General features: G+C 39.9%; 2 protein-coding genes across 5 annotated transcripts; one reads left to right on the top strand and one right to left on the bottom strand.

The window, feature by feature from the left end:
• Nucleotides 1–886: 886 nt before the first annotated feature.
• gsr (glutathione reductase) lies at nt 887–10,510 on the bottom strand. Of its 2 annotated transcripts, XM_014199133.2 has the most exons (14): nt 10,206–10,510; nt 9,503–9,662; nt 8,184–8,210; nt 7,885–7,973; nt 6,806–6,875; nt 6,485–6,632; nt 5,227–5,281; nt 4,997–5,096; nt 4,790–4,876; nt 4,264–4,434; nt 3,830–3,941; nt 3,436–3,567; nt 2,555–2,688; nt 887–1,552 (listed from the first exon to the last, which is right to left on the bottom strand). In XM_014199133.2, exons 1-14 carry the CDS (start codon nt 10,277–10,279, stop codon nt 1,403–1,405), a joined length of 1,509 nt encoding a protein of 502 aa, XP_014054608.1. In that variant the 5' UTR covers nt 10,280–10,510; the 3' UTR covers nt 887–1,402. The 2 variants fall into 2 exon arrangements, with proteins under 2 accessions (XP_014054608.1, XP_014054607.1); XM_014199132.2 differs by lacking the exon at nt 10,206–10,510 and having other exon boundaries at nt 9,503–9,772.
• A 244-nt stretch (nt 10,511–10,754) lies between these two features.
• LOC106604480 (uncharacterized) lies at nt 10,755–17,758 on the top strand. Of its 3 annotated transcripts, none has more exons than XM_045717978.1 (2): nt 10,755–10,908; nt 14,115–17,758. In XM_045717978.1, the coding sequence occupies exon 2, from the start codon at nt 14,339–14,341 to the stop codon at nt 16,367–16,369; it is 2,031 nt and encodes a 676-aa protein (XP_045573934.1). In that variant the 5' UTR covers nt 10,755–10,908; nt 14,115–14,338; the 3' UTR covers nt 16,370–17,758. The 3 variants fall into 3 exon arrangements, with proteins under 3 accessions (XP_045573934.1, XP_014054606.2, XP_014054604.2); XM_014199131.2 differs by lacking the exon at nt 10,755–10,908 and adding an exon at nt 10,933–11,033; XM_014199129.2 differs by lacking the exon at nt 10,755–10,908 and adding an exon at nt 12,775–13,019.
• The last annotated feature ends 618 nt before the right edge of the window (nt 17,759–18,376 follow it).

Here is an 18,376-nt window from a genome sequence, read left to right as displayed (position 1 = left end):
AAATAAATAATGATGTAACTCAAATAATCTACCCAGGGCCTAAAATGCTGGTAGATTGTCTATTTCACCAGCCAAGTTAGTGGGTGGTCAGGGGTCCACAATGCAAGCATTTCACTCGCAGTTGTGAATAAAACAAATAGTAAAGTATGCTTACATTTTTAGTATAAAGTATTTCTGACGTTATGTTTCATAGCTGGTCAATTGATCTCACAAAATCAAAGAACTACGAATCCGTATACCCTATTTCACCTCGCGCTGCAACACTGCCTGGTAGGGGTCTGTGCGTACATACAGCTGAGTGGGTGAAATAGGCATACAAGTTGGTCTAATTTACTTGAAACGAAAGTCTACTGAAGTAAGACTTTGTGCTTGTGTTTCTTGGTTATTTCCATAGTTTTGTTCACAAGATTGAAGAACAATCTCTGTTCGAAATTCAACTGCGAGGAAAGAGAAATATACGCTTCCGCCAGTCAGACTCAATCTCACAGGAACAAACATGAATCAAAACCCGTTACCACGGTAACCTCCCGCACTTAAAGGGGCAGGTGAACATCTGTCTCGTAATATTTTGGTTAAAAATAAATTAAACAATATACCAAATTACTTCTTACTAGTAATACATTTGTTTTAGAAACATTACAAAAATGCTCATCCGTTTTTGTGTTTTGTTGGGTGTAATTCTAGCAGGAAAAAAATATATTGTCTGGTAAAAAAAAAATCAGAGTGGCTGGTAGATTTTTAAAGCCAAGTTGGCATACATTGATCAAAGATAGTTAATTCAACATGGTAAACGTACCAAATTCCAAAATAAATTGCAATCAAAAACTAGTGCTAACAATTGGCATTAAAAAGGTGGAAAAGTGGAAAATAAAACATGATACAATACTTAAGAAAAAACTGCAGGTTTATTCAATGTGTATTACAATACAGTAGTAGTGAAATTGCGACCTAGTAGTAGTGGTGGTAATTGGGGGCAGTGTTTGCAGCGTTCTAAAACAATGACTGACAATCAGGGTTTCACATACACTAGGAGAGTTATCCTTACTCCCAACGCAATGACTTGACAACAATGCCTGTAGAAGATCCCCCCACTTCCATTTCACAGTCATGAGAAAAATCTTGCATGTTTAATAAATTGATAAGCAATGCTTAAACACCCACAGTACAGATGAAGAAAGCAGTAACTTCATTGTCTTGGTCCATCTAGGCATTTTCAAAAATATTCATACGAGGTGCACAAAAGAGGTCACTTAAATGAAAGAAAATGGAAGTAGAGAGCTGTTATTGAACATTGCGTTGTCAAGCCCTTGCAAAAGAAGACGGTTGAGCCACTTGTTTCCTGGTATAGTGATTCTCGCTGGTGCTGTATAGGAAATTAAGGATCGTCGAGATGTTTGCGTTGTTAACGCATCGTAACAAACTCCTCGGACGAGGTGGGGTGAATGGCAATAGTCTTGTCAAAGTCTGCTTTAGTTGCGCCCATCTTGATGGCTACTGCGAAGCCTTGCAACATCTCGTCACAGCCAATGCCCTGCATATGAAGGCCAACCACCTTGGGGGGAAGGAGATAGGTCATTTTTGTTAGATTGAGGCAGGCTAAACATGCTGGCATGAATGGTTTGCTCATTAAGCATAATATAGAGGGGTCTAGGGTAGTGTTCTTCAATCCTGGGTTGTGTTCATTAGGGCATGCAATGTAGAATTCAAAATGTATCGCAACGGAAAAATAAAATGATAGTTTCCTATTGGATCGAGTCCCATAGGGCGGCGCACAACTGGCCCAGCATCGTCTTGGTTTGGACGGTGTAGACCGTCATTGTAATTAAGAATTTGTTCTTAACTGACTTGCCTAGTGAAATAAAGGTTAAATAAATACAAAAATGGACAAAAGATTTATAATTTTACAAAAAAGTCCCTCCCTGTTTCAGTCTCTTCCGTTTGGTGCCTAATGAACAAAGATTTATTCAAACCCATCTATGAACACACCTACTTCATCAAATCAAGGGCTTCATTAGTTGATCAGGGGCCCGATTCAAATCAGATCCGCTTTAGGCGAAATCCGCATAGGTAAGAGCTGTCAAATCCACAATGGTTCCCGGCTTTTTACCTAAAGCGGACATTGCAATTGTCTGCACAGAGTCGCATTGAGAGAAATACCATGCAGCCTTGTTTACAAGTTTGAACATTGGATTGTTAAATGTAATCTACACCTTGATTAGGCTGATATAAATGATTTTCAATTTGAGCGTAATTACTTCTATATAGGGAAAGGGGTATACCTAGTCAGTTGTACAACTGAATGCATTCAACTGAAATGTGTCTTCCGCATTCAACCCAACCCCTCTGAATCAGAGAGGTGCGGGGGGCTGCCTTAATCAACATCCACGTCTTCGGCGCCCGGGGAACAGCAAGTTAGCTGCCTTGCTCAGGAACAACAGATTTTACCTTGTCAGCTCGGGGATTCGATCCAGCAACCCTTCGGTTACTGGCCCAACGCTCTAACCACTAGGCTACCTGCCGGGGTCTCCAGGACCAGGTTTAAGGGGCCTCTCACCTTCTCCTCCTTGCCCACACACACCAGCTTCATGATGCACTGAGTCTTCCTGGTGGTGATGGCGTGATACATGGGGGTGAAGGAGGTCTTGTAAGACTTCACGTTCTCCTTCCCCCTGTTTTTAATCGCCTCCTCTGTAACACAAGGAGACCAAATGTAAGATCATCAGCTTCTCTACTAATGAAAAACACAAACACAAGGCTGCGTTCCAATTGACACCCTATTCCCTAAAAAGTTTGCTACTTTTGACAAGGGCCCGGTTTTCCAAAAGCATCTTAAGGCTAAGTTCATTGTAAGAACCTTTGTAGGAGCATCGTTAACTCTCCAAGCTGTTTCCCCAAAACTATCGTTAAAGTTGCACTTGAATATGCTCGTTATTTATTTAATTTTTGCCTCAATATAGTTTATGATGTGTAACATGTGCACAATGATGTCTTGATTTAGTGCATTATTATAGGGTAAGCATTAGAGTAATATTTGCAGCCATAGGCGATAATATCTTTCTAGGAGCTGATCCGTCATCAATATTGTGGAATAATTCTAATGTTAAGGTAAGATTCCAATGGAGAAAGCCGAGAGCAGCGCTTCCTTTCTTTCAATCCTATCAGTATCCACACTATGCCTCAACGATGCACTTAGCGAATATTCTCTCTGCATGGTTTTTGGGAAACGCATGTTACAACTTCGTCCGTTGTAGGAAAGATGCATTGTTAAAACACTTGTAAGCCTAAGTTCCATTGCTATTGGGAAACCGGGCCCTGGCTGGTTATTTATCCAACAGACTGACAGAGAAACACGCCAACTCATCCCACTTCAGCTGAGAACATTTATAATAAGGGGAACCATCCACCTGAGGACTTCTTTGCTAAGAGCGCACTCACCTTCCGTGAGGCCCACCGTGCCGATGGGTGGGTGGCTGAAAACTACCGTGGGAATGTTGGAGAAGTCGACCTTGGCATCCTCTTTGCCGTCAAACAGTCTGTGTGCCAGCTTTCTGCCCGCTGCAATGGCGACTGCCCACACCCAACAGAAAAAAATGTCCCAATTGAGATTTGCAATGCAAAAATGTGTCTGAACTATCAACGGTACACTGTGCGATTATATTTAGTTATCTTCTTCCTTATCCATTACAGACAATCTATTCACATTCAACATGATTCTTAGGTGAATTGCAAGCTGTATACAGTTGAAGTTATGTCTGTAACTAGACACAAGTATGGTTCAAAATGGCCACTTTTTTCTCTGTCATGCCCCTGATGAGTATTAACAGCCTACCAGGAGTAAGGAGGGCCTTCCCGCACACGTCTCCTACAGCGTAGATCCCTTGGCGAGTGGTGTTCTGGAACTCATCTACAACGATGAAGCCTCTCTCATCAATATCCACACCCTGTCGAATAAGACATCCAACCTTCAGTAAGCCGCCACATCCCATACACTGACACAGGGTTTGTACTTTATATTGAAATCATTGGGACTATTATTCACAACACTCATAGATGTAGCTCTAGCTGCTTTAAAAACATTACATTTCTCTTTTTGCAACATCTATGAGAAAACAGTGAGCAATGCAGGCAATGGAATCGCAGTGTACAGCATTCCAAACTCGTTTCCGAATCCCTTGCCACGTACTGAAACTATAAAAGGTTTTAGCAACATCTCCACATTTTTTTCTAGAGACCTTTGTAAACAGTCTGAGGAGTGATCCTCACCATCTGGCTGAGGTTGAGGCCGGCGGTGTTGGGCTCTCGGCCGATGGCCCATAGCAGACAGTCCACCTCCTGGATGGTGCCGATTTTCTCCTCCTCGTTCTTCTTCTCTGGGTCTTTGGTGACCAGTGTGACCTCCAACAGGCCATTGCCTGTCTTACTCACCAACTTCACCTGACAACAGACACAGGTTATAGCAGACTATCAGCATGTTTCAGGGGATCAGTTTGAGCAAGGCAAGGTGCAGAATCACTTGATCTTGAGGATCACATAATGAGTAGTTATTTGGGATGTAAGGTCTGCGTTGTCTACCTATAACCTAGTTGATCTCACCGAAACAATAATGACCACTTTGGGATAACAGTGGAAGGACAATGTGCATGTTATACATACATGTTCATTGACAAAATGTTGGATGCATTATAATAGAAATGTTCATGGTCAAAATGGTGGATGCATTATAATCATAATGTTACTCAAAACAAGAAAAATAGTAGTTAGACTATCATCATTAAAGAAATGCTTTTACCTGAGTATTTTTCCACAACTCTATGCCAGAGTTCTGCAATTCTTTGGTGCAATTTGAGCTTATCAAGGTGTCGAAGTTTCTCAACACCTGTAGGGAAAAGGTAAAAAGGATTAGACATGCCCTCTTGTACATGCCACACCTCTAAAAACTGTCACTCGTGTTTGTGGGATGATATATGGGCCAATGTCTGCCTGGATTGGTTCTTACCCCTGTCTGTCGACATATGATGGATGTTTTGGACCCCAGTGTGGAAAGGATGCCAGCCATTTCCACAGCAATATATCCGGCCCCCACTATGACGCTGCGCCTGTTGGGAGGAAACATTTAAAAGGATGAAACACAAACTTACACTGCACACAACACAATCTGTCAAACAGCCAAGCCAAAATATCAATATCTCTGATGGAAATTATTGTCTTTAACAACATTAAACTTACTTAGGAAGGCTTTCAAGTTCAAAAAAGCCATCACTGGTGATGCCAAGACTTGCCCCTGTAATTATATGAAAAGTTAAAGCTAGAATCGTTAAAGGATCTCTCCACCTGTTTCACTAAAAAGCTATGGGTTGGGCCTGGAGAAATGTACGCACTTTCAAATCACAGACAGAGCTGTTTGCAAGGGCTGACCGTCTTTAGTGTCACAACTATCGTTTTAACTATGTTTTGAGGCTATACAGTGTTTGTTGACATTTACTTTGTTTACAAACATTGTAGTAAAACAAGCTTATATTTGGGGTTCTGGTGAGGTATGACAGTTAAACTAAGCTCATGAGGCATTTATAAGTTATATTCTTCAAGAATGAATGGGTATATATATCATTATTTATAAGTCCTAAAATGGATGCAGCAAATAAGGATTCTAGCTTTAACCAAGCTTATTATTTCATTTTATATTTGAAAAGCCCGATTTCTTCAAGATAAATAAAAATTCTGTGAAAATAATTTGATAAAATAAAAAGAATGATCAATGTATACAATTTGAAGAGCAACAATGAGCATATAGCAAACATTTAGGTATAGCAATTTTACATAGTAGACTGCAATACCTTAATCGAAAGATCAGTTATACTTTAAAGCTACAATATGTAACTTCTTGGGGGACCCGACCAAATTCACATAGAAATGTGAATAGATCTGTAATTCTCATTGAAAGCAAGTCTACAAAGTGGTAGATCTTTTCAGTGCTTCCCGTTCTTAAGTTTCATTTTTGCGTCTTTTACAGTTTTGTACACCAGCTTCAAACAGCTGAAAATACAATATTTAGGGTTATGGAAAATATATTTCACAGCGCTTTAGATGGTAAAAGGATTCTCTACACTACGCTTGCTTGTTTTGTCACAAACTGAAATTTGGCGAACTATTCACATTTTTTAGCAACCAGGAAATGGCAGAGCGATTTCTGCATGGTGCATCTTTAAACTAAACATAACTTTTCAAACTTAACGAAGACTTCATTAACTTAACATCATTAACCCTTTCTGAAGCTTAAATAGACACAAATTACATGCTAGATAAAGAATGGCAAAAGGGTTGTCCCTTCTCACAAATAACTCTTTTAGGTTGTTGTTCATTTAAATATGCACCCTAGGTTATACTGCAATGTTGAGGGAGCGAGCACACAAGGCATTTCGCTGCACCTTTTATACCTGCTGTAAACTGTGTACGTGACAAATACAATTTAATTGTGTATTCTTACCTGGCACATCATTGTCACTCAAGACAGAAGGGAACCCTCCTGTGGCAATGAGGATATGAGGCGCGGTGTACTTCTTCCCATTCACCTCAACAGTGGGGTCAGGGCCGTCAATGAACCTGGCGTGACCCTGAATCGTTTCAATTTTAGCCTGTGGGAGACGACCAGTTACCATTCCATTCCATGTGCAAACATGTGAAGGAAAACACAACTGTCATAAATATTGGCTATTATGGTGTATGTCTATGCATGTCAAAACCTGTTTTATGGATGATGAGGGAAAGCAAAATATACACTCCAGTCAGTGAACTGGTTTAAGCTTACCTTGTCAAGATTGTTGCGATAGATGTGATTAAGCCGACTAACATATGCATCTCTTTTGGTCTTAATAGTTCTGCACACAAAAGAAAAAAAGACTGATTACAGAACTGGAGACATTTTCCTCTTAATTATTATCAATTACCCCAGTCAAAACTGATATTAATGGATGACATTATTATCACCAATGATTACTGATGTGCTCCCGAGTGGCTCGGCGGTCTAAGGTACTGCATCTCAGTGCTAGAGGTGTCACTACAGAACCTGGTTCGATTCCAGGCTGTATCACAACCGGCCGTGATTGGGAGTCCCAAAGGGACAATTGGCCCAGCGTCGTCCGGGTTAGGGTTTGGCCGTCATTGTAAATAAGAATTTGTTCTTAACGGACTTGACTAGTTAAATAAAAATATATAATTAATTAATTTTATAAACACACATTTCTAAATATGTTCCAATGTTGCACATAATGTCAAAATGTAAAGTTGGTGCGCTCACAGAAAAGCTTGATGGCATAATAATAATTGAAAAGCAGCATGTTATGTTGCGCATGACGAATTAAATGATATCAGTTTTAACTGGTTGTGGCCACTTCCTTAGTCTACCCTATCACTCACAGTCACCTGGGTAACACAATCTGTGTGGAGTTAGTTGCCAAATACATTAACGCAAAGGAAGGCTAAAGTTGGGCAACAGACTGCTATGTAAACTGAGAACTGGATGGGGAACAAAAGGAGCATGACTTGCAGATAGTTCAAATAACAACATCTTAACAAAGCCTCTGACTGTTATCTTAAAGGTCAGTTCATGAAAAATCTGCAATGTCTCATCATGAATCTGCCATTTCACATCAATAGAAATGTGTGGTACCCTTTCACACAAACACCCCCACATGAAAGAATGAGGAACCAAAGAAAAAGCTTGCCTTGTGCAAGAATATCACATTAACACGTCAATGCGAAAATAAACATAAATGGTGTGTGAGGGCTCTAACTAAATTGACAGGATGCAGTAATTTAAGGTGTGAGAGGAGAAGCTGATGTCAGAACAAGTCCGTCAACTGTGGCGACCTCAAGTCAGATACTTACTCCCAGCTGAAGTGAACGTGTCCGCTGTCAAAACCATAGTCAGAGTGATCGTGGAGATATTCTGCATGAACTGCAGCATTCCACATAACCTGAGACCAAAAACAAACACTTAATTGCGGGATCACATTCTTCTGGCCCTTTCTATTACTGTACCCTACAAATCGTGTGTGTGTTTAATAAATGTGTATTTAATATTCCACCCACACAGCACAAAACGTACTCTACTAACAGTGCCTAGGCTACTTACACATGCCCCCCACCCCCCACCCCTTACCAGGAGGCTGACTATAAAACAATACCTTCTTAGGTACACAGCCGACATTGACCTAAAGAAGAAAAGGACAAAAAAGGTGACAAACATGAGCATGACTAAAAAACAAGCAAACACAGGAAGTGTCAAGTCCTTCAAGGAATTAGTTAACTACATTGCATCATTAAATATCTAGTAATTGAAATATAATAGCAATGTATGAAAAGGAACCATCCATGCTCCTACCCAAGAAACATGTGTGTGTGTGATTGATGTTGAGACACAAAGCAATGGGGAGCCGAAGAATCGTCTTGCATTTTGCAAGAATACTGGCCACAGCTCTGAAATTACATTTCACCAACTCAGATTGGAGAAGTTCTGGTATGTTGTGTGGGAGAGCAATACTTTATACCAGGGATGGGCAACTGGCAGCTTTTGTAGGATTTTTCTTTAAAAAAAAATTATATACAAGTTTTTGGGGGAACGGACTGTTGAGAGTTAGAATACACAATCTTACATTTTGACATTTGGTTGTGCATCAGCAGTTACTTAATTAGCCCATGTCAGCTAACATTTTTTAGATTGGTAAATTAGTCAAGCTATCTAAACTTGTAGTAAGCATGGTCAAATTACCGACCGGGTTGGGGCCTATTGATCATTAGTTATCATATTCATACACATGGCAAAATCTGTAGAATTGCAGGAAATTAGCTGTAAAACTGCAATTTTTTTCTCTGCCCCATGGCAAAATGAGTAGAATAGTATGAAATTTGTTTAAAATTGCGAAATATTCTCTAGGCCCCATGGTAAAATGTGTAGAATTACAGGAAATTAACTTAAATGAAAGGTTTCTCTTTGCTGTCAAAGAGGAGCTGCTAAAATGTTTTCCTTGTGGCCCCCACTGTCATCAAAGTTGCCCATCCCTGCATTATACACTTTAGCTCAAAAGATTGTACAATTCATTACAGCTATATAAGGTAGACCAGGCTTTGTGGATGTCAGTCATGGTAACTATAATCGCTTATCTTCCATAGACTGAAATGTTGAGAAGGGGGTGATGAACACCTGTGGCCATAACTCTAGTACTGTTAAACAAAATTATTATGTACCAGTAGAATGCTCGTGCGCTGGATCGGTGCCCACTGCTTTTAACTCTAACAAACCACAACATTGTGCACAAAAACATCCCACAAAAAGAGTATGGTCTCGAGGCTTCGCAATGAATCCGTTGTTAACTACACGTGACAACTTTACAGAATATCAGAGACTGAACCGTGGAAATTAGGCCTATGCGATGTCATTTCAGAGTTGCTTTTGGAAGTATTCATATAAGTACAGTGGCTATAACCAGGATAACTTTTTACTCACACAGGTACCTCCGAGTTTGTGACTCTCGACCACCGCGGCAGTGGCCCCGAGCTCCGCTGCCCTGCGTGCACCGGCAAGACCCCCAGATCCACCTCCAATCACTAGAAAATCGAACCGGGTTGTCGCATCTGAGGCCATACTCCGACGGATAAGTTTGTGTCTGTGGGAGGGTGAAAGCAATCGCCGGAGTGAGAAAAGAAGAACTTGTATCCGGGCAAACGGTATTATTATTGCCATAACCAGGAAGCCAGCACACCACCGGACGCAGTTGTTTGGGCGAATGGGAGGGTCAATCCCCGAAGTGAAAGCTAGTGCTTAGTCATTGTGAATTGCAACAATGGTCTGTAAATCCCAGAAACAATTTTAACATAGTCATGGTGATGTGCAGTCTATTAGCCTACAATGATAGGCTAATCTCACAATATGTGATATGAGGAGCACTGACAGATAGAATGAATGGCAAATGAAAGTCAAAATATAGGCCTACAGTCTACCCTTTTTAATGGAAGGATCATACCTATATAATATCAGCAGTGTCATCATCCTAAGGGATATCTTATATGAATAGCTAAAGCCACCACATAGGGGACACAATTTCATTTTCTTTTTGATCATGCACGGGGATGGCTGACAATTTTTTAGTCAACTATTCAATGATTCATAGAAAAACAGTTCAAGTTGACTTAGAGAAAAAGAGACTCACCTAGACAGTGCCACTGTCAAAGTCGTGTTCACAGTACTTGAAAGCGACTGTCTGCATATTTTGACCCACTGCATGTTTCACGGTCTGTAGTTTAATTCATATTAACATATTTTGCTGTGTACTCGGTTGTAACGCGTCTTTAACACATTTAATGGATGGAAACAAAGTATATACAACATTCTGCTTACAAAATAAAGCTACTTCCTGAGCCGTTAGAAAGGACCTTTCAAAATAAAAGCTCGAACCCTCATAGGCTATAGACAGTGCTATGGGCAATTTGTAGCCAAACATATGCGTAATGCTTCATTAAATATTCCTAAATTAGCTATGGAATGCCGTTTTTGGATGATAGCTCCAGTGATATTTCAGCTGGATAAACGACGAAAATATAGGACGTATATGTCAATCACGCTAGGGGTTAACTCGAGTTGGTCACGCGTGACCAGCGGAGCCAATCAAAATCTCTTTCGACCCGCACGCATTTCCTCCGTAGGCCTTCAGAGCTTTCTTCAACCTGAAACAGTGTTGCCATGTTTGTAATTTTCCTGCAGTTAGGCTACTTTGAAAGCGATGTTGCGGGTGAAAATGTATTGGTTGCGGGCTTTTGGACTATTTCTAATTTACACCACGGCCGCCATGGCATTTCTATTAAAACATATATATTTCACTGTGACCTGCTGCTGACTGTCAGGGAGGGAGGGAGGTAGGCTATGCGGAGGAGTGAGTGAGTGGGTGGGTGGTGTGTGTTGAGAGAGCACTACAGTTATTGGCTGAGTCATGTAGAGGGAGCAGCACGCGCACGTTGTGACATCTTTTTACTACTTATAGGTAGGCTATTTACATTGTCAATATAGAGACAACTATTTCCAACCCTTTTCCCGTAAAACACGAATTAAGCTAGAACTGGTGCACATCAATAAACAATGAAGACAATGCACTGGAAAACGACTTTGAGCGCATTACATAAATTCGCTCGGAAGTGGTTTAAACTGCATTCTAATGTTGACTTTACTTAAAGAAAACGGCATCAAGCTAAGTGATTATCCACATGTTTAATTCACCCTCACATGGTTCTCTTTATAGGGAAAAGTCCTCAATGAAACTGACATTAAATGTGGATAATGATACATTTGATACAAAAATCGAAAAAATAAAAACTGTCTGTTGTTGAGCATATTCAGTGTGTATATATATATATATATATATATATATATATATATTTATTTAATTCAATGATTTAAATGATGACCCCAGTAGCCTATTCCAGCAGGCTACTGGGAAACAAGCACTTCTTACCTCGAAATCGCCTCGCTATTCATGCTGAATAAATTCGTCTGTGGTAATTTAGCAAGCTGCTAAATCGTTCAGTTTACATCTTGCCTACATCTTGTCTAGGCTACTGTAGACTATCTGAGATGAGATGTAGACCTATCATGGGATATAGGCTAACTGTCTTTAACTAAGCAAAACATGGCAAAGTTGAATTACAATCATAAACCCAGATTTTAGTTTGTAGCCTATGCCTATTGCAATGACAAGTCAATCTCGCACATTGGCCATTTATAACGGGTTGTAGTCTTAACATCAGGTACTTAACATCGGGTACATAATACCACAATTGATAGAAAATAGCCTAACATTAGTTTTTTTTAATCTTCGTCCAAGTAATTCTTGCTCAGAGATTTTGAGATCCTCGGTCCAGCTTTCATCACTCAAACTCTCCTGTCGGATTTTTCTGTAGTTAAACACATGCACAAAGGGGATTTATTTACAATTATAAACTGGGTGGTTCTTACTTACTGACTTTATTTTCCCCATGGGGAAATTTTGTTGCAGTGTCATGTACACGTTTAAAGTGGCGTTTAAATACAAAACAAAATTGACAATACAACTTTCATAACAGTTACATGCCAATATTTTTTTTTTTTAAAGACTAGCCTGCTGGCCTTACTAAGTTGATAGGAACATTAGCCCGAGCTATTTAGGAGGGATATCACACCTGGCACAAATGATTGTCTAGTTCTGTTTGTCTAGTTCGAGCCCTGAATGCTGATTGGCTGAAAGCCGTTGTATATCAGACCATATACCATGGGTATGACAACAACAACAAAAAAGTGTTTTACTGTTCTAATTACGCTCGTAACCAGTTTATAATAGCAATAAGGCACTCAGGGGGTTTGTGATATATGGCCAATATACCACTGCTAACAAATGTATTGAGGCACTCCGTGTTGTGTCATGCGTAAGCACAGCCCTTAGCCATTTGCCATACCCCCTTGTGCCATATTGCTTAATAATAGCAGTCAAACGAGTTAAGTCAACATCCATTGATTGAAAATTATTTGGCGAATTTAATAAGGGCAAATTGAATTTTCTCTTGAACATATTAAAATTCCTTTATTACATTATGTCATAGCTCACAAATATTATTTTGAGGAAAACCGAATTTTGCTTCTCATGTCGTTACAAGTTACTACGATATGCGTTCTTAATTGGCTCGATAACGTTATGGAAAAAGGTTTTATTGTTTAAATGTGGCAACTCCTGTCATGCAAAAAAAGGGTTCGTTTTCAGGTCTTTTGAGCGGGTTTTGAGTGGTCATTGCGACTGAAATTTTTGCTTGACCTGGCAACATGACCTGAAAGTATGTGCAGAAAAATAACGGAGAAACGGAACATCGTAACTGCTCGAATTGTATTTGCTGTAAATGTTGTGATTATTTCAAGCATTTGAAATCCACTCGTCGGCGTATGGAAGTCAGCGTGTCCCAAATGTAGCAGAACATGACCGCACAAAGTCAAAATGTCAACAAAGGTTTGTTCACCCAAAATTGTCACATGCTAATGTAGCTAGGCTAACGTAGTATCCTCTGACGGTTTTAATCTCGTGGAAATTATTATTAAACATGTTCAATTCGATAAAGGGGCAATCAGCAGTTCATACAACAACAACGCGAGAAAACGCCAATTTCATAGTAAAAAGAGGGTGGGGCTGGAGAAATGTAACCGTTCTTAAATTCATAGTTATTTCTCGATTCATTGATTTTTCTACTTGCTTCCTCAAAACGCTTTGGAGAAGGTCAGCGGCAAGGGTTCTTCTCTAATAGGAGGCGAGGAGATGCCTAAGTAGCACAGAAAGACGAACCATGTTTTGAGACTATAGTGTTTGTTTACAAAGTGAAACAAGCTTATCTATATGGATTGTGTGATTTAATATGTCCAGTCATCTAAATGTTGACATGTGGTTGCATGATCCCAAATCAAAATAGGCACTAGTCCAATATTAAACCTTTGATTTTAATTATTGCATTAATCTAAGGGCATTCCATAATGATTGCTTTCAAGATAACTCATGGTCCAATGCCTAGCTATCCCGAAGCTACATCCATAATCGGTAGACGGTTCTGAATGGAGAATTGCCGTTTGCAACACAGAGCAGTGAACAAGAAACTATTCAATCGAGTTTTTAGATAGAGCACCTGGCCGTTTTGCGGGACTCATTAGCTAACAACAGACAGGTGAACCACCGACAGGTGTGTGCAAAAACAAATAATTGGCATCCATATTCGATTTAGATTTGGGGAGGGGTAGCATCTAAAAACGGGGTTGAATAGTTTCTTATTCACTGCTCGGCAATTCAAGCTGAGATTCTCCAATCAGAACCGTCTACTGATTATGGCTGTCGATTTGGACACGAACACATGCTGCTAGCAGGTAAAGTCATTGGGCCATGTGTTATCTCCAATGCAGTCGCTATGGAATGCCCTTAGATCTTGTCTTATAAATTAATAAAATAATTAATCATAGGTCTAATATTGGGACACCTATTTAGAGTACAGTCGTTGTTACTAATAATGTATTTTTGGGGCATAAATCAACACTAATTTCTATTATTCTGTTCTCCACACAGGAAGGAAGAAGACAGCCCAACCTGGAGTAGCAGGTCTGAACAACCTATCAAATGGGAATCCTGCAAATCAAAACACTCACATTTCATTTGTGCAGGATTCAAGAAGGCCAGATGAGTTTGACTTTGAGTGTGTGGTAAATTCCAAATTCAAAAACTCAAAAGTCTGGTTTTGTGAGAAATGTCGCTTTTTGACCACAGATTTTGACGATTACAGCAGCCATATTATGGAGCATGCGGTAATGAGATTTTACTGCTTCTATTGTAACCATGTGTCATACAGCGAGGCTGAATTAAACCACCATGTAGAACAGCACACCAGAGTACACCCCTTCAAGTGTCAGTTCTGTGATTATAGAGCTGTGAAGAAAGACTATGTTGAAATGCATATGAAGCGAATACACAATGTGCCTCCTGAGAAAGTATCCAATGCTTTGCCCAGAGGTCCCAAACCTGCCTCTCTCCCCAGTGCTCTGCCCAGAGATCCCACATTATCAGGGATCTTAAATACAAGGGTCGCACCTTTGCGCACTAAGAATATCACGACCAGAGTGGATGAAGGAAGACCTATGGATGGGACACTGGATGCAAACATATTGCCCAAAGTAGAGGTGGAGCTGTTGGCACCTTTAAATGAACCAATTCAACACAACAGGCCTTTGACTGTCTCTTTCCCTGAAGTGGGGACCATCCCCCCTGGCTGCCTTGTTGAACTTGTTGAGGTGAAAACAGTCAATGGGACCAAGGAACTAAAGTTGAGACTTGTCTCACAACAATCTAATGGGTCTGTAGCGAAAGCCTGTCGGACCACAACTTCACAAAATGCGACTTTGTGTAAATCATCTGTGTCCAACGCCACTCCAACTAGAGAAAAGCCAGTGAAGAAGAGAACTTGCACAGCCAACATATCAACCCGACAAATAAATAACCAGAAACAAAAGGATTTAACAACTGCCCCCTCCACAAATGGCATACAACTGAAAAATCACTCTGAAGAATTGCTGGTGATGGTGAAAGATGTAAATCAGCCATTTGAGATAAAGAAAGAGGAAGTGAAGGAAGAGAACTGTGTTTCTGTGCAAAAATCTGAACGCTTGACTTCATTTACAGCTGTCTCAAGTGTGTCCATGATGGGAAACGTCAATGGCACCAAATCACCCTCTGTTGCACCTGCTGCAATGTCGTCTCTTGTATTGTGCAACCCTAGAAGTAGCACCCTGGTCATTCCCTCTCCAACAAACCAACCTAAAGAGGATGAGACATGTCATGTGACTGAGTCCAACCAGAGGTGTTTGAGTCAATCTGAGAATCCATTAGTAGATGATGTGCCAGGACCAAAAGGTTTCCCAGTCATTTCAGCTGTATTTTCTCTAAGTAGCCCTCAACTCTTGGCGGTGGCTCTTCGGACCATAGCTTTGGGTAACAATTCGCCCTCTGCAACGGTAGAGCAAGGAAATGTCAAGAATTCTTTGATCCTCACACCTGCTAAGACAACAGCAGTGTGCAAAGGGCATGAACACAAGATAAAGCCAGGAAACACTGACATGGCCCCCGAGTGTTTGTCCTCTGTTCATGCACCTCAAACGACTCCCAAATCCTGTAACCAGGTGCAGAGTGCTCAATGTTCTAGACACACCCAATCACTAACAAGTAATCCCTTGAGCACCAAGGGGGAAAATAACAGTGTTACAATAAAGCTTCACAAGAAAACAGTTTTGAATATGAAAAAAAGTCCTCCAAATGTGGCCAAAAAAACAGTAAACACGCGGGACAGTTGGATTGGCCAAATTGACACTGAAAAAGGGTCAGTCCCCAGACACTGGAAAAGTTCAGCAAACAAGCGAGACATTTCTGGTAGACTCTCTTCCTGCCTGAAGCTCTCATTGAAAAGGATGCGAGTAGAAGAGGAAAGTAGCCTTCAATGTTGCTCACCTGAGTTGAACCAACGAAGGAAGAAAAGAAGACGACGAGACATGGTATCTGGGTCAAAGACTTTCGCCCACCTATTAGATACCACAGGTGACAGGGTTATTATCTGCCCAACTCCACTGAAAGAAGACCAGCTGGTGAAGCAACCAGGCCCAAACCAACCTGTTGTGGTTCTCAACCATCCCAAGCCTCTGGTTCTGAGAGGGAGGGTAGGAATGGAGACGATTCCAGACATTGGTCCAACATGTCACATAATGAAAATGAAGTTGAGCAAAGTAATGGGACATACGTATGAGGTGATTGGATGTACCGTTAAGGCCTCTCCTTAGGGTGATGGCAAATTGTTATGGAAAATGATAGATTTATTTGCTGGGGACAGAACACTAAAACATTGAGTTATCAAGAGTCTGATGCATTGCGCCATTAAGGGTTGGCTTGCACTCATTTCCAGGGTCCCTAGATGGGCTTCAGAATAATAATGGATAGACATTTCCTACAATTTGTTACTTCATAGATGATGAAAGACTGAACCCCATTGAGAGAAATAAGTGGGCATTCAGGCAGGCATTTTGCTGCAGTATCATTGGTAGCACAGATCTGTGTAAATATGATTGTATATTTCAATGAACTGACATTGTAATTTTTTTCTGATGGATGAACAACTGCTTAAATTAAATTAATGTCAATTATTTTGAATGCATTTTGAATAAAATAATATGTAACCCCCTGGTTACTTTTAGCCGGACTGCATTGAATTACTGTGTTCAACACTAGGCAACAGTCGGACACGAGGGAGAATAGAACATCAGCGAACTCAGAGTCAGCAACGTTGCTAATTTGTTGTTTTGAGTATTTAAGTTAATAACTCACTCTTAATTAAATAAATAGCTACACAAAAATAGTGTATGAGGACAGCAAGGGATTTTTTTTTTTTCAACTGTCATCGGAAGACCAGGCACATCTCTCTGCTGTTGTCTCTGAAAAAATCAATTGTAGCTAGAGCTGCCACCCGATACCAGTGTTTTTACATCAAAATATAAATAGTTGTCAATTCTACTACAGAACTCTGAAAATGTTACCACATAGTGAATAGAATGTTCATGCTAAACCTCTTTCCATTGATCACTGAGTTTTTGTATTGTAGCTTTGAAAAAAGTTTGGTTATATTATCTAACCTCATCATTCCTGTTTTATATTTTGCATTTATTATGGTTGACTGGCTTGACATTAACATTTTAAGTTCCTAGTGGAGCAAAGTAACTCAGTGCTACTCTATTGAACCCTTTTGTGGACTTTTACATTTTTAACCATAATTCCAGCTGGTTCCTGCCATCGTTATTCCTTTTTCATAAGTCATTCATGTTTTCTTTGGACTTTTTGTCATGGTTACTGCTGTATATTGCTAGAAGTGTTTGAACCGCTCCCTCAATCATCTGTTTTTCTGTATTTTTTTCTGTAAAAGTATCAGAGAAAATATTTAGTTGTTTTAGGTTGGACCATAACAATATATTTATCAAAATATAGCTCTTGTTTAGATGTGGTGCGGATCTTTAAATGTACATGTATTTTGGTTTCCTTTGAAATTTCTCTCATCTTTTAAACGGGAGTTATTCGCATAATAACAATTATAGTTGTCGTTCTCATGTTGTCAGTGTTTTCTGTCCTCTATATTATGTATTATCTTAATGTGCCATTTTGAATAAAGATCTTTTTTCATACATTCGCATTGCTGTATTATTTACATGTACAGGGCTTAAAGAAAGTCTACACCCACTTGAACTTTTTTCACATTTTGTTGGTTTACAAAATGGGATTAAAAATCATTTAGTTGTACTTTTTTTTTTGTCAACGATCTACAGAAAATACTCTGTCGAGTAAAAATTCAATATTTTTCTTTTTTTAAAGATGAATACATTTTTTTAACACTAATATACCTTTATTGGATAAGCATTCACCCCCCTGTGTAAATACATGTTAAAAACACCTTTGGCAGCTATTACAGCTGTGATTGTTCTTGGTTAAGTCTCCTAAGAGATTTGGACTGCTGTATTGTGCAGAATTTGCATTTTCTTTTCAAAATTATTCAAGCTCTGTCAAGGTGTTGGTTCATGGCTACATGGCAATTTTGAAGCCTTGCCTATAATTTTAAAGCAGATTTAAGACAAAACTAACTTGGCCACAGGAACATTCACTGTCTTCTTGGTAAGAAACTCCAGTGTAGATTTGGCTTTGTTGTAGGTTATTGTCCTGCTGAAAGGTGAATTCCTCTCCCAGTCTCTGGTGTAAAGTAGACTGAAGCACGTTTTCTTCTAGGATTTTGCCTGTGCTTAGCTCCA

The sequence above is a fragment of the Salmo salar genome, chromosome ssa05 (genome assembly GCF_905237065.1).
Source record: "Salmo salar chromosome ssa05, Ssal_v3.1, whole genome shotgun sequence".
In the NCBI taxonomy this organism is placed as follows: domain Eukaryota; kingdom Metazoa; phylum Chordata; class Actinopteri; order Salmoniformes; family Salmonidae; genus Salmo; species Salmo salar.
Note: the sequence above shows the minus strand (reverse complement) of the source record. Positions and strands in the feature narration are given on the sequence as shown.

What these genes read in the sequence shown, in the direction of transcription:
- gsr (XM_014199132.2), bottom strand. Translation starts at nt 9,739, where the DNA reads ATGGCAATAATAATACCGTTTGCCCGGATACAAGTTCTTCTTTTCTCA. An exon ending in GAGTGACAATGATGTGCCAG is followed by an intron (nt 5,282 to 6,484) that starts GTAAGAATACAC and finishes ATATAATTACAG; the next exon opens with GGGCAAGTCTTGGCATCACC. An exon ending in GCCTCAACCTCAGCCAGATG is followed by an intron (nt 3,942 to 4,263) that starts GTGAGGATCACT and finishes CTTATTCGACAG; the next exon opens with GGTGTGGATATTGATGAGAG.
- LOC106604480 (XM_014199129.2), top strand. Translation starts at nt 12,989, where the DNA reads ATGACCGCACAAAGTCAAAATGTCAACAAAG. An exon ending in AAGTCAAAATGTCAACAAAG is followed by an intron (nt 13,020 to 14,114) that starts GTTTGTTCACCC and finishes TTCTCCACACAG; the next exon opens with GAAGGAAGAAGACAGCCCAA.